At 42.3% G+C, this 16343-nt stretch overlaps 3 protein-coding genes across 3 annotated transcripts; all 3 read left to right on the top strand.

Annotated features, from left to right (window-relative positions):
- The first annotated feature begins 733 nt into the window (after window positions 1–733).
- On the top strand, window positions 734–1681 carry LOC115457348 (olfactory receptor 1019-like). The gene has a single exon (XM_030186765.1). It carries the CDS (start codon window positions 734–736, stop codon window positions 1679–1681), a length of 948 nt encoding a protein of 315 aa, XP_030042625.1.
- A 5021-nt stretch (window positions 1682–6702) lies between these two features.
- Window positions 6703–7635, top strand: LOC115457347 (olfactory receptor 6-like). The gene has a single exon (XM_030186764.1). The coding sequence runs from the start codon at window positions 6703–6705 to the stop codon at window positions 7633–7635; it is 933 nt and encodes a 310-aa protein (XP_030042624.1).
- Window positions 7636–15140: 7505 nt separating this feature from the next.
- LOC115457346 (olfactory receptor 1019-like) lies at window positions 15141–16082 on the top strand. The gene has a single exon (XM_030186763.1). It carries the CDS (start codon window positions 15141–15143, stop codon window positions 16080–16082), a length of 942 nt encoding a protein of 313 aa, XP_030042623.1.
- Window positions 16083–16343: the final 261 nt, after the last annotated feature.

The following is a 16343-nucleotide window of genomic DNA, read 5'->3' as shown; positions in this document are numbered from 1 at the left end:
AACCATGATTGTTTTAAAAACAAGAATTTAGTCGTGGCATATTCCAGAGCTAGAAATCTCAAAGAGAGAATGGTTCCTTCTGCTCTTCCAGATCCCTCGAAGGATATATTTTGTACGTTTGGGAAGCTTGCCAGGTGCCCTTGGCCTGGATTGGCCGCTGTCGTGGACAGAATGCTGGGCTCGATGGACCCTTGGTGTTGTCCCAGTGTGGCATTACTTATGTACTTATCCTTTTTGGTTACATTTTTTGACATCTCCCAAGTGGAAGCTAGTGTGCTATCCTCTACTCTTTGGTCTTCTTCTTTGGACTTACGCAGAGGTTTCTTCCTGTTTTTCTTTGGTCGACTTCGGGAAAGAGAAACAGACATCCTTAAGGCAATTTCCCCTCGTTAAAGTAGATGAGAGTAGGATGTGAGGTAGTTAATTACTTCTTGGTTCATGCAAAAAGGGTCAGATTTTTATCAAGATAAAAGCATGTGTTGTGGTTTGTCAATGTTGTTAAGCGTGGAATTAGAACGAACTATTCTGTCCCTTTATTTATTAGGATTTATTTATCGCCTTTTTGAAAGAATTCACTCAAGGCTGTGTATGGTAAGAATAAAACAAACATAACCAATAGACAATTACAGAAGTAGGAGGGCATTCCAGGATTCCACTACCCCTCCCCTGTGTATGCAACGAGACTATTTTGAAATTCACTTTTTCCAATAATATCTTTTATTTCTAGAATCCAATGGAAGAGGAAAATATCACCAGAGTGACAGAATTCATCATTCTGGGGTTTCCTGAATTTCCAGAGCTGCAGATCCCACTTTTCCTTCTGTTTTTACTGATTTACCTGATCATCCTGATGGGGAACCTCACTATAATAACCTTGACATGCCTGGACCCTCACCTGCACACCCCCATGTACTTTTTCCTCTGCAACTTGTCCTTCCTCGATATGTCTTACACCTCAGTCACCCTCCCCAATCTGCTAGACATCTTCTTAAGGAAGAGCCAGCATATTTCTACAAACAGCTGTTTTGTACAGATGTATTTTTTTCTATTTTCAGTATGCGTAGAATATGTTCTGCTTACAGTTATGTCTTATGACCGCTATGCCGCGATATGTCATCCCCTGCGTTACGCTGTGATTATGAATCCGAGACTCTGTGTACTGATGGCAGCAGGGACCTGGATCTTTGGGTTTCTGGTACCAGTGACACACACTGTCCTCGTCTCAGGTTTATCTTATTGCGGATCTAACGATATTAACCATTACTTTTGCGATCCTTCAGCTCTGCTACAGCTCTCCTGCACAGCTACTTCCACTGTTGAAAGTGTAACATACGTTATAGGGAGCTTTGTAACACTTCCATGCCTCATTTTAACTCTTGTGTCTTATGTCTACATCATCTCCGCCATCCTGAGGATCCGATCTGCAGAGGGGAGACGCAAAGCCTTCTCCACCTGCTCCTCCCACCTCACGGTCGTTACTCTCTTCTACGGGACTCTGATCTTTTCATATGAAAGACCAACTTCCACACAGTCACTCAGTCAAAACAAACTCTCTGCAGTACTCTTTAATGCTTTAATCCCTATGTTCAATCCCATGATTTATAGCCTAAAAAATCAAGAGGTCAAGAAGGCCCTAAGAAGAGTATTTTCTCTGCCTTTGACTGTAAAACATTGTGGTTGACCAAGAGATAGAGTAACATCCATCTAGCATATGGAGGACATCTTGTTAAATGAGACGCTGTTGTTTCCAGTGATATTTTTGTGGGTTGCTACTGAGGACGCCCAAAACCTCAGACCCAAACAGCTTATAATGTTCATGTTCCCAGTTAACCAGCCTCACTGTGATATATGACTTATTTTTATTACGGTGTTTCAACCAGAACAAACAGTAACATTAAAGTAATTGAATCCAGCCGTCTATCCATTCGTCTTTCTTGGGGAGTGATATCTCCTGTGAAATTTCATTGATTGGGTGCAGTCTTGAAGGCAAAGTGGAACAGGGTTTAGGTAAATAAAACTGTTGAAAATGAACTCCATACAATAAAACTGAGGTCAATTTCAACAGGATCAAATGTGAAAAAGATTTGTTTTTTAATCCAGGCAGAAATGGTCTTTACATGGCAGACTTGTTGATAGCAGGGGCGTAGCCAGACACCCAATTTTGGGTGGGCCTGGGCCTGAGATGGGTGGGCAGAAGATCCAAACCCCATTCCACAGGTAATTTGGTCTCTCCTTCTCTCGTTTGCATGCCATATGGTCTGTCAAACATTCCCCTCTCCCGCATACCTTGTAAATAGCACTGCTCATGTTGGCCCCACAGCCTTCCCACTGATGCAACTTCCTGTTTGCGCATAGGTGGGAATAAGGCTGTGGGGCTGGAGTGAACGGTATGTATCAGTCGCTGCTTGCTGCAGGCGAAGATCTACTATTTACAAGGTATGCAGAAGGGACAGTTTTTAGCTGGTGGGACTTGGGAATCCCTGCCAGCCACATCATAGGTGTGCTGCTTCTGGGTGGGCCTGAGCCCAAAGTGGGTGGGCCTGGGCCCACCCGGGCCCACCCCTGGCTACGCCACTGGTTGATAGTAAAAAAAAAAAATACTTTAAGAACCCCTCAAAGATTTCTGAAAGGTGTAGGTACATTGAAAACTTCAGGATCATAGTACATTTCTAAAAAAAAAACAAAAAACGATTTAATAGAAAGATAGAATTGTATGTTCCAGGCAGATTTCAGGGTCATTGCATTCTGTCTGGGCTACTGTTTAATGTTTGTGTCTTTGATCTATGTAGACTGATTAGCAATATTGAAATCTTGAATGGCGGTAATAATAATGGCTATTGTTAAGATTTATTTGAAAATCATGTTGCTAATTTTCCATATGCAAGTATATTCCCCATTTCCCATTCTTCAGTGATCCATTGGGTATAATTTGGAAATACTCCCTGTATCCTCGATCACAAATGTATCATATATTATACCCAGGTACACAGAGCAGGGTGTCCCTGCTGCTTCTCTCCCACGTGTACTAATGATGTGACACCTGCATCCAGAGGGATCCTGCCCCAAAGGGAGGTAACAGTGTAAATGCTTCCACCTGCTGAGTTTGGTGCCGGTACAGATCTCTCGCTTACCAATTGTGTGAGGGTTCGAGCCTACAAATTGAAATCACAGCCATGTGATGAAGGCCATTAAGTTGGAGGCAGTGTTTAGGCTTTTTATGAATTGCTGATTTTAATTTTATTTGTATCCCACAATTTTCCACCTATTTGCAGGCTCAATGTGGCTTACATTATGTCATACTGGCGATCGCCACTCCGGAATGAGAAATACAGAATATTATTACATTTGAAGTACAAGTTATAAAGAGTAAATATACAGTTCAATTCAGGCATTAAAGATCAAGGGTAAATGTAGAAGATTCAACAGTAATGATGTGAATAAAGTAAACAAATAAAGAGAGTTCAATATTAACTTGTTTTGATAAAGTTTTGATGTCTGGTCATTGATGAAGGATCCTTTAGGTAAGTCTCTTTGAACAAATTAGTCTTTAGTAGTTTACGGAGATCTGTCAAAACGTGCATAGTTTTTATGGTAGTGCATTCCACAATTGCGTGCTGATATAGGACAAGCTGGATGCATAAATTGATTTATATTTAAGTCCCTCGCAACTGGGGTAATGGAGGTTCAAGAAAGTGCGTGATGATCTTTTTGTATTCCTTGCTGGTAAGTCTATGAGGTCAGACATGTAGAACGGGGGCCTCTCCATGAACAAGGGTACAAGTTTTGAATACAATTCGATTTTTATTAATGGGAGCCAATGTAATTTTTCTCTGAGGGGTTTGGCGCTTTCGTATTTCGCTTTTCCAAATATGAGTCTAGCTGCAGTGCATTTAGGTGTATTCATATCCAAAGTTCACTTCTTTTTATCTTTATATACACATACTGACCTCTGAAACAGTTCTTTTGATCGAGATACGGTTTGCATTGATACCAGATTATAATTAAGTGCAGGTAAGGTTATGCAAGTATATAGAAAGGATCTCTGATAGCCACTAATAATTAATAAATCACCAATACCACTACATATGTAGAATGAATTTATTTATTGGGATTTATTAACCGCCTTTACGAAGAGACTCGCCCAAGGCGGTGTACAACAGGTACAGTTTTACATAAAACTTACAATTTTGTTAACAGCATACCAATAATAAAATAACCAGGAATAAACATATATACAATAAAGGAGGTAAACTTGAAAACAGTAAATTGAAACCTAAGAATAGAACTACCGTGAAACAGTATCAAAAATCTACACATTAACAGCCCTGGAATTTAAATACCAGAGATATAATACAATGTCAGCCTAATACTAATGAAACATCTAATAAGCAGAACTAGAACGTTCAAATAACATAGATATGATGCTAATTATTTTCTACAATACAGCTTACCAATTGCAGATATATGATGGGGACAAAGTGGGTGGTACAGAGTCAGTTGGGATAAATAGATGAGTGTCTAAATTCAAGGAAAGTTCTTTGTACAGCTAAACAAGATATATGGAACTGGTCTAAGTTACAGTGTGTGTAGCAAGCTAGTCCAGGTGCAGAATGAGTACAAAGTCAGTCACCCTACGTATTAAAGGCTTGAGAAGAGCCAGGCTTTCACCTGCTTCCTGAAGTAGAGGTAGTCTCGAGTTATACGTAGCCCTTCTGGGAGTAAATTCCAGAGCATGGGGGCTACTCCTGAGAAGGCTCGCTGGCGGGTATCACATCGTACAATTTCTTTTGATGAGGGTAAAGATAGCGATGCTCCTTGAGAGGACCTTAAGAGGTCTCAAAGGTGTGTAAAGGGTTAACTTATTCTTTAAGTACTCTGGCCCATTTTGGAGAAAGGTTTCACAGCTGCCGCAGGTGACAGAGAAAACTTCTAAAGGTTGCTTGCGTTTGTGGGATCAGAGTGAGTGATGAGTCTAGCATATCCCAAGATGTGATTTTTAGGGGGAGTTCCTTCTTCCCAAAAGGTATTTTGAAGTTGGGTATTTCTCAGCTTGTGTTTGGTCACCAAAGTATCAATGCAGTTTTACAATAATCCTAAATATGAACCAGACTTAAACAACAATCCATAAAATAAAACCAGGCAAAATGCCAGAATCCAAAAATTACAAACCTTTGCTGTCGTTCAGATGGTGATTTATTTATTGAATTCATTTATACCCCACATTTTCCCACTAGTTGTAGGCTCAATGTGGCTTACACATAACCGTAGGGTAGGCTACGGTTCAGAAAATATAATTAAACATTGTAGTAGTAGGTTATTAGCATATTGATAACATTTAAAACAACAACAGATAACAAAAGATAGTAAAGGTTTATGCAATATAATAAAGTCCATGAATTATGTTGAAAACAGGTGGAAGTACATTAGGTTGAGTCTGTAGGGTGGTCTTCAATAGTTTTCTGAAATTTAGATAGTTCTGGGTTGATTTTAGGGTTCTAGGCAGTGCATTCCACAGTTGTGTGCCTATGAAGGAGAAAGTTGGATGCGTAGGTAGATTTGTACTTAAGGCCACTGCAATCTGGATAATGTAAATTTAGGAAGGATCTGGAGGAACTGGAACTGTTTCTGGGTGGTAAAATCCACCAGATCTAGCATATATTTGAGAACTTCTCCGTAAATGATCCTATGAATCAAGGAACAGATCTTAAAGGCGATACGTTCTTTAATAGGAAGCCAATGTAATTTTTCACGATGGGGCTTGGCAGATTCACATTTAGATTTTCCAAAGATCAGTCTCGCCGCTGTGTTCTGGGCGGTCTGAAGTTTCTTGACTAAATGTTCTTTGCAACCTGCATATTGACTCTCTCTGGACCTCTCTTTTCTGTGTGAAGGTAAAAAACTCGCTCGGAAGTCTGGTCGGTGGTTACCATAAACGACTCCTTCACACTTGCACTGCAGGTTTTCCCTAATGATTCTTTCTCTGCCCTTCCTCGACATTTTTAAAAAATGTTTAAAATCTGTTCATTTCTGAAGTGCTGCTCAAACCTTCATTAATTACAATAAGGTTTTGTTTTTTTTAATTTAAAGAACAATGTTTTGAGACAGCTTCCAATGCAATGATTATATGTTGTTGAGCCCATTGCGGTTAATCTAAAGATCATGGCACTCTCTCAACTGTCTATAAGCAACTACCACATTATATTAAAAAGTTTTGGCCGCTGTCGGTGACAGGGTGCTGGGCTCGATGGACCCTTGGTCTGTCCCAGCATGGCGATGCTTATGTACTTACGATATGTAATATAGTTTAAAATCAGTTTGAATTTATATCAGCTGTGAGGTCTTTCATGATAATTTATATTTCCTGCCTTCCAGCATTAAGGGGGTGTTTTACGAAGGTGCGCTATCGTTTTTTAGCAAATTCTAAACACTAAATAATCCCCATATTAATATGTAGGTTTGCTCTTCTTAGGACACGAGTCTGATATCATCCCAAACACAATGTCATCTCCAGATTATAAACAAATAAATCCCCAAATGTGGTCACTTGAGAAGGCTGAACTTAATAGACCTGCCTCCTTTCATCTAAGGTCAGTGCATGTACCCCTGGGTAACACTTCATAGCTTCACCTCTTATGTGCATGCAATAAAATTATTTTTACTTATGCCCCCTTTTCCTCAATTTGCTTTATTTTTTTTCCCAGAATGCATGGAAGGGAAAATACCAGCACAGTTACAGAATTCATCATTCTGGGGTTTCCTGAATTTCCAGGGCTGCAAATCCCCCTTTTCCTTCTGTTTTTACTGGTTTACCTGATCATCGTAATGGGGAACCTCACTATAATAACCGTGACGTGTCTGGACCCTCGTCTCCACACCCCCATGTACTTTTTCCTTGGCAATCTGGCTTTTCTTGATATCTCCTACGCCTCGGTCACTGTGCCCAACCTGCTGGACATATTTAGAACGAGTCAACATATTTCAGCAGTTGGATGTTTCACGCAAATGCATTTTTTCATCGCTTCATTATGTATAGAATACGTTCTGCTCACGGTCATGGCTTATGACCGCTATGTGGCCATCTGTCACCCCCTGCGTTATACTGTGATCATGAATCCAAGAACCTGTGTACTGATGGTGGCAGGAACCTGGATCTTCGGGTTTCTGGAACCAGTAGCATACACTGTCTTTATATCACGTTTCTCATTTTGTGGGTCCTACGAGATTAACCATTTTTTCTGTGATCTCTCAGCTCTGCTAAAGCTCTCCTGCACCAGCACCTCCAGCGTTGACAGGATAACGTACGTCGTTAGTGTGTTTGTAGCAGGTCCCTGCCTCACTGGAACCCTGACCTCTTACGTCTACGTCATCTCCTCCATCCTGAGGATCCGTTCTTCTGAGGGGAGACGCAAAGCCTTCTCCACCTGCTCCTCCCACCTCACGGTCGTTACTCTCTTTTATGTGTCAGTGTTGTGGTTGTACCTCAGACCATCATCCGTACAGTCAATGAACGAAAACAAAATTATTGCTGTGCTCTACAATGTTTTAATCCCCATGTTCAACCCCCTCATTTATACCCTGAATAACAAAGCAGTTAAAGAGGCTGTAAGAAAACTCTTTACTAGAAATGTTTCTTAATTTCATGTCAGAAGAACGTCTGTGCTTGTGACAGTCAAATGTCACAGCTGATGCGATGGGGACGTGTATAAGCTGGTGTCAGAAAGTAGATTTATTTATGTTAAAAATCTATATAGCACTTAAGTGGTTTCCATAAAAACATTGGGGCCCCTTTTACCAAGCTGCGGCAAAAGGGGGCCGGTGCTGGCATCGGTACGTGTTTTACATGTGTGCTGCGCTGCCCTTTTACATGAGCTGGTGAAAGAGAAGGTCTCACTTTTCTGCAGGAAATGGCCAGGCGGCAAGTAAAGCACTTGCCATGCAGCCATTTCGGGGGGAGCCCTTCTTGCCACCCACTGAGGTGGCGGTAAGGGCTCCAGTGCTAACGCAGCACTAACCGGGCAGCACGTGGCACTGCCCCAGTGACGATCCTAGGTCGGCTGCCACCTGGGGCAGATCGCTGATGTGCACACCCTCGTGGCGCATCAACCCCCCCAGGTGCCTTCTTAGCTGCTGGGAGCAGCCGCGTGGCTCTCAGCTCCGCTGGCTCCCTGCTCCCTCTGCCCCGGAGCAGGAAGTAACCTGTTCCGGGGCAGAGGGAGCAGGGAGCCAGCGGAGCCGACAGGCGCACGGCTGCTCTCTGCACCCCTCCAGCGGCATGCACCCGTGGTGGACCGCCCCCACCGCCCTGCCCTTGGTACGCCGCTGCACTGCCCGATTACCACCGGGTACAGTCCGGCGCTACAAAAATAAATAGATTTTTGTACTGGAAATGACGGCCATGGTAGAGGTGGGACGTTCCACCAGGCTACTGCGGTAGCCTGGCAGAACTTCCATTATAGTGAGCGGTAAGCCCGTGTTGGGCTTACAGCCGCTTAGTAAAAGAAGCCCATTCACAATTGTACAACAACATAACAAAAATTAACCACAGACAAAACGACAATGTCCAAATACAAAAACATGTCCGTGTGCAATTATAAAAAAGCAGCCACAAAGACCTGAGTTTTCAAATGTTTTTTTTTTTTAACTACGTAAAGTTAGGACAGTGACGAAGGTGGCTAGCTAACCCATTCCATAATGAAATGCCAGCTGAAACAAACGCTGCGGCTCGAAAATCAGCATGATGTTATGGTGTAACTGCAACAGTGAAAAGACGCATCGCAGTTTCTGACCTCAATGCACGTCTGGGCTGATAAATTTTCAATGCTTGCTTCAAGTAAAAAGCAGCAGCAACAAATAGTTGCCCGATATACAATTGTCAACACCTTAAAGTGTATTCGTTGGGCAACAGGAAGTCAATGCAATCGTTTGAGAGCAGGAGTAAGATGGAGGAGGGGCCTAGTGGTTAGAGCACCGGTCTTGCAATCCAGAGGTGGCCAGTTCAAATCCTAGAGCTGCTCCTTGTGATCTTGGGCAAGTCACTTAACCCTCCATTGCCTCAGGTACAAACTTAGATTGTGAGCCCTCCTGGGACAGAGAAACAGAAGCCTGCCCTTGCAGATCAGCAGTGCGGCCGCGCAGGCTTCTGCTTCTGTGAGTCTGACGTCCTGCACGTACCTGCAGGACGTCAGACTCACAGAAGCAGAAGCCTGCGCAGCCGATCTGCAAGGGCAGGCTTCTACATGGAATGTTGCTAATGGAGGAGTAGCCTAGTGGTTAGTGCAGTGGAACATCGAACGTTGCTACTATTTGAGATTCTAGATGGAATGTTGCAAGTGGAGGAGTGGCCTAGTGGTTAGAGCACCGGTCTTGCAATCCAGAGGTGGCCAGTTCAAATCCCACCGCTGCTCCTTGTGATCTTGGGCAAGTCACTTAACCCTTCATTGCCTCAGATACAGATTGTGAGCCCTCCTGGGACAAAGACATATCCAGTGTACCTGAATGTAACTCGCCTTGAGCTACTACTGAAAAAGGTGTGAGCAAAATTTAAATAAATAAATATTTGAGATTCTATATGGAATGTTAATGTTGCTATTCCACTAGCAACATTCCATGTAGAAGTCAGCCCTTGCAGATCACCAATGCGGCCGCGCAGGCTTCTGTTTCTGCGAGTCTGACGTCCAGCCTGCGCGGCCGCATTGGTGATCTGCAAGGGCAGGTTTCTACATGGAATGTTGCTAGTGGAGGAGTGGCCTAGTGGTTAGAGCACTGGTCTTGAAATCTAGAGGTGGCCGGTTCAAATCCCGCTGCTGCTCCTTGTGATCTTGGGCAAGTCACTTAACCCTCCATTGCCTCAGGTACAAACTTAGATTGTGAGCCCTTCTGGGACAGAGAAATATCCAGTGTACTTGAATGTTACTCATCTTGAGCTACTACTGAGGTGTGAGCAAAATCTAAATAAATAAAGATTCTAGAATTCTAAAGAATAACAAGATTCTAAAGAATAACAAGATTCCATGCAGAATTTCAAAGTGTAGCAACATTCCATGTAGAACCCCAAAGAGCAGCAAGATTCCATTCAGAATCCCAAGTACATAAGTGTTGCCATACTGGGACAGACCGAAGGTCCATCAAGCCCAGCATCCTGTTTCCAACAGTGGCCAATCCAGGTTACAAGTACCTGACAAAATCCCAAAATAGTACAATACATTTTATGCTGCTTACCCCAGAAATAAAAAAAACCTTAATGGCTTGGATAACTCCTAATAAAGTTAGGCTACTAAAATATACTGGTAGGAGAAAATCAATCAAAGTATTCACAATCGGCAACCAGGTGGAGTCTCATATCTTTTGCACGAATGTTCACATCACTCCCTTGGTGACTCTATTACCGTGCATAGGTTTTAATCATCGACTAAAACCACCTCCACCCTAATATTGTGAAATTTTAAACTTAACGTACCCACAATTACAAACTTATGTGAATATATATCAGATGTATCAAATATACTAAAGACACTTAGCTTCTAGAGCGATTAACTCCCTAGTTCAGACTCAATGTGTAGAGGCCCCGACAGTGCCTGTTTCGCTGTGCTTCTTCTGGGGGAACCCACACAGTATTAGCTGAATCGTGTCTTGACACAGTCCTTAAGCTTAAGGACTGTGTCAAGACACGATTCAGCTAATACTGTGTGGGTTCCCCCAGAAGAAGCACAGCGAAACAGGCACTGTCGGGGCCTCTACACATTGAGTCTGAACTAGGGAGTTAATCGCTCTAGAAGCTAAGTGTCTTTAGTATATTTGATACATCTGATATATATTCACATAAGTTTGTAATTGTGGGTACGTTAAGTTTAAAATTTCACAATATTAGGGTGGAGGTGGTTTTAGTCGATGATTAAAACCTATGCACGGTAATAGAGTCACCAAGGGAGTGATGTGAACATTCGTGCAAAAGATATGAGACTCCACCTGGTTGCCGATTGTGAATACTTTGATTGATTTTCTCCTACCAGTATATTTTAGTACCCCAGAAATAAGCAGTGGATTTTCCCAAGTCTATTAGTAGAGGAGTGTGGTAGCCGTGTTAGTCCACTCTTAAGGTTATCAATAGAAATCAAACAAAATAAAACATGGAAAAGAAAATAAGATACCACCTTTTTTATTGGACATAACTTAATACATTTCTTGATTAGCTTTCGAAGGTTGCCCTTCTTCGTCAAATCGGAAATAAGCAAATGTGCTAGCTGACAGTGTATATAAGTGAAAACATTCAAGCATTACTATGACAGTCTGACAGGGTGGGAGGATGGGGGTGGGTAGGAGGTATACATGGGGACATCAAAGCATATCATTGATATTCTAACAGGATGGGTGTGGATAGGTGAGGGGAGGGTGATCAACAGAGACATACAGCTTTATGGTTTATAATGGGCTAGGAACCCCAGGTCCTTGTTAAGTCCTTTCTGTTGGGTGTTAAAGTCTATTTTAATCATGACTTATGGACTTTTAGGAAGCTATCCAAACATCATCTGTACAGGGGGTTAGGAGGGTGATACCCCTGAAGTCTCTGGAGGGGAAAAACATGGTTAGGAGGGTGATACCATTGAAGTCTATGGAGGTGAACAGCTTGGCCAAGAGAATGATACCATAGAGGTCTCTGGAAGGGAATGAGGTGCTTAGGAGGAAGATATCATTAAAGTCTACAGTATGAAGGTGAATGACATGGTTAGGAGGGTGATATCATTCTGGAGGGGAACGATAAGGTTAAGAGATTGATACCTTTCAAAGTTTCCGAAGGGGAATTATATGCTTGTAAAGGAGATGCCTGAGAAGTATGATATGGTTTGAGGGTGGTACCTTTTTAAGTGTCATAGGTGCGTATGGAGATTTTTTTATTGTCTTTTACATTAAAGGTGTCCTGTATATGGAGCCATTGAAGGTTTGGTGTTCTGTGTTGTACTTTTAATCATTTAGATCTCCTTTCTGAGTCCATCAGTGGAGTATTGCATAATTTCATCTACTCATGAGGCAAAGCTGATTTGCTTCTTTGTCTTGAGCTCTGCACTGTGAGATGTTCAGCCTCAGGGACCCTCCCCAAAGGGACTTACAGTGCATAGAAATGCTTCTGGCTCCTGTGGATTATCAGATCAGGGGCCGTGCAGTCCCTCTGTTACCTTGAAGCTAAGGACTGTAAGTGTACTGTTCATTATTCATATTAGCAATGAATGCAGCTTATGAACGCATCATGCATTGTACAATAAGGAGCCCTGACAAAGGGCAGAATGGACTAAATCACCTCAGAGTGTTATGTGTTTAACTAGGGTGGAGGACCTTGTTATTTGATGACCAGTGTTTCTTCTCTAGCATTTCTTCTCATGCCAGCCCTCGTGCTGCAATACAGTGGGTTCATATTTGTACTTGCAGTGACATTACCATTATATGAAGAATATCTACCATCTTGTGGAGTCTGACTTCTATTATTATTATTATTATTAACATTTGTATAGCGCTACCAGACGCACGCAGCGCTGAACACCTGACACAGAGAGACAGTCCCTGCTCGATAGAGCTTACAATCTAAAAATACAGACAGACAAGACAATTAAGGGCGAGGAAAGTACTGGGTGAGAAGGAACAAGGATAGGGGAATTGAGTAGTGGTTAGGAGCCAAAAGCAGTGGTGAAAAGGTGGGTTTTCAGCTTAGATTTGAAAACAGGTAGAGATGGAGCTAGGCGTACCGGCTCAGGAAGACCATTCCAGGCATAAGGTGCCACGAGGGAAAAGGAACGAAGCCTGGAATTAGCAGTGGAGGAGAAGGGGGACGACAAGAGAGATTTGTCCAGCGAGCGGAGATTACGGGGAGGAATGTAGGGAGAGATGAGAGAGGAGAGGTAATGGGGGGCTGCAGAATGGATGCATTTAAAGGTCAGTAAGAGAAGATTGAACTGTACGTGGAAGCGGACAGAGAGCCAGTGAAGTGACTTGAGGAGTGGGCTAGTGTGGGCAAAACGATTTTGGCAGAAAATAAGTTGTGCCGCAGAATTTTGGACAGAATGGAGAGGAGAGAGATAGTTGAGTGGAAGACCAGTGAGAAGTAAATGCAATAGTCCAAGCGAGAGATGATACGGGTTCCGGTAGTGTATTCAGAGAGGAAGGGGCGAATTTTGCTAATGTTGTAGACAAAGAAGCGACCGGTTTTGGGTGTCTGCTGGATGTTAGCGGAAAAGGAGAGGGAGGAATCAAAGCTGACTCCTAGGTTGCGAGCAGATGAGACAGGGAGGATGAGGGTGCCATCTACTGAAACAGAGAATGGGGGAGGGGCGAGGTGGGCTTGGGGGGAAAGACAATAAGCTCAGTTTTGGCCATGTTCAGTTTCAGGTGGCGGTGTGACATCCAGGCACTTTGTGCATGGAGCAGAGGGGGGTGACCTGGTTTTGTAATCTGATATTAGAGTTAGTGTTAGATATATGTCCTGGATAGGAAAGCAGGAACAGAGTCAGAATACTGGAATTTAATGTTTTTGAGACATATGTAACATTCATTTTAATTCATTACACTTATAATGATTGTAATCCAGGGATATAAATAAATAAACCATAACCACAGAATCACAGTTAACTCAGTTATGTCATGCGGCTGGATTTACTGTGGCTAAATTAATTTATTTATTGATAAAGTCTCCACCAATCGCAGAATTCTAAGCTGATTAAATTCTAGAAGAGTGTCTGGAATTGGGATTTTGAAGGAAATTCTTACCGTTACATTTTCTTTATAAACAGACCTGCAGCTATTATCTGGTAACCTTACTGATCTCACCTTTAACCTTGTTTGACTTCGTCCGTGTTACCTTGTCTGTTCTGTTTCGTAACAGTTAATTTCCTTCTTTCCTTCATTTTGCTCTCCTGAAGTTACATAAGTACATAAGTACATAAGTAGTGCCATACTGGGAAAGACCAAAGGTCCATCTAGCCCAGCATCCTGTCACCGACAGTGGCCAATCCAGGTCAAGGGCACCTGGCACGCTCCCCAAACGTAAAAACATTCCAGACAAGTTATACCTAAAAATGCGGAATTTTTCCAAGTCCATTTAATAGCGGTCTATGGACTTGTCCTTTAGGAATCTATCTAACCCCTTTTTAAACTCCGTCAAGCTAACCGCCCGTACCACGTTCTCCGGCAACGAATTCCAGAGTCTAATTACACGTTGGGTGAAGAAAAATTTTCTCCGATTCGTTTTAAATTTACCACACTGTAGCTTCAACTCATGCCCTCTAGTCCTAGTATTTTTGGATAGCGTGAACAGTCGCTTCACATCCACCCGATCCATTCCACTCATTATTTTATACACTTCTATCATATCTCCCCTCAGCCGTCTCTTCTCCAAGCTGAAAAGCCCTAGCCTTCTCAGCCTCTCTTCGTAGGAAAGTCGTCCCATCCCCACTATCATTGTTTGTAAAATGTTTTTTTTCCCCGTTTTTTAAAATATTATGTAAATTCTTTGTCGCATTCAACAAAGAAACACAAAGACAAAAAGTAGAACTAAAATCAACAACAACATTATTCAGAGAAAATTTACATAAAATGCAATCAATAAATACATTAAAATAAAGCAAAATTCAGTGAATAAAAACAATCCTGAATAGCATCAACCTGACATGGGCCATGTTTTGGCGAACTGCCGGTATCGATCTATCAACCTGTATATAAATCTATCATTCAAGCTGTATATGTCTTTCTATCTAGTCGATGATAATTGTGCTGAATATTCCCTTGATAAGTTCAGTGTCTGTGAATCAATCTCTGAGGTTTGCCAAAATTAATATTAATCTAATAATGGCCAATGGTATTCAAAATCAAATCCTTCAGAATTGCCCTCCTGAATCATTCTAGTTGTCTTCCTTTTTTGGGATACAGTTGGACCAGGAGGCTCTCAGAGAAGATGAAGAGTGTCTTCCCAAGTTTCATGTTGCTTGCATCATAAAGAGATAACCAGTTGTGAGCAGTGGGAAGAAGGCTGAATTTACAGATGATCTTTCTGCTCTGTCCCTGGGCCAATCAAATCGATTCACCCCACAGATGCATCCAATGAACTTATTTCCGACCCCAATTTTTCATTAGTTTTGATTTTTTGTTTCCAGAGTCCAATGGAAGAGGAAAATGTCACCACAGCGACAGAATTCATCATTCTGGGGTTTCCTGAATTTCCAGACCTACAGATCCCATTCTTCCTTCTGTTTTTACTGATCTACCTGATCATCCTGTTGGGGAATCTCACTATTATAACCTTGACATGTCTGGACTCTCGCCTGCACACCCCCATGTACTTTTTCCTCTGTAACTTGTCTTTCCTCGATATCTCTTACACCTCCATCACCATCCCCAAACTGCTGGACATCTTCTTAAGGAAGAGAAGACATATTTCTGCAACAGGGTGTTTCACACAAGCGTACTTCTTCATGTCTACAGCATGTATAGAATTTCTCCTCCTTACGGTCATGGCTTACGATCGCTATGTTGCAGTATGTCACCCCTTGCGTTATGCTCTGATTATGAATCTCAGAATCTGTGTACAGATGGCTGCAGGGATATGGATTTTTGGCCTTGCGGAAACAGTGACACACACTGTCCTTATTTCTCATTTCTCTTACTGTGGGTCCATTGAGATTAACCATTTCTTCTGTGACCTCCCAGCTCTTCTGAAACTCTCATGCACCAGCACCTCCACTGTTGACCACATGACTTATATTATTGGAGCTTTTCTAGACTTGCCCTGTATCATCTTAACTTTTGTATCTTACATCTACATCATCTCCACCATCCTGAGGATCCGTTCGGCAGAGGGGAGACGCAAAGCCTTCTCCACCTGCTCCTCCCACCTCACGGTCGTTATTCTCTTCTATGGGAGTCTGTTCTCTTCATATATGAGACCAACGTCCACACAGTCATTCAATCAAAATAAACTCTTTGCGGTGTTGTATAATGCTTTAATCCCCATGTTCAACCCCATGATTTATAGCCTAAGAAACCAAGAGGTAAAAAAAGCCCTGAGAAAATTTATTAGCAGAAAACTATTATCTAGAAATTAGTTCAATATTTCACTGCTTGTAACCAGTGCTTGGGAGACCACTGTCAATGTTGTTCCAGTAGGGGGCGGTACAGTAAGCCAGCAATTTGACTCACACAAAGGCAGGCTGGTTCCCTTGGAGTCCCTCAGATCTTGTCCACCCAGCTCTATTGAACCCATGACATGACAACAACACTTCTAACAGTAGGAATGGACTCTCACACACCTTAGAGGATTTGCCGCCTGTGACTGTAAAACTTCATGGATGACCGAGAGAATGAAA

The sequence above is a fragment of the Microcaecilia unicolor genome, chromosome 14 (genome assembly GCF_901765095.1).
Source record: "Microcaecilia unicolor chromosome 14, aMicUni1.1, whole genome shotgun sequence".
Classification (NCBI taxonomy): domain Eukaryota; kingdom Metazoa; phylum Chordata; class Amphibia; order Gymnophiona; family Siphonopidae; genus Microcaecilia; species Microcaecilia unicolor.
This window is presented reverse-complemented; position numbering and strand designations above follow the sequence as displayed.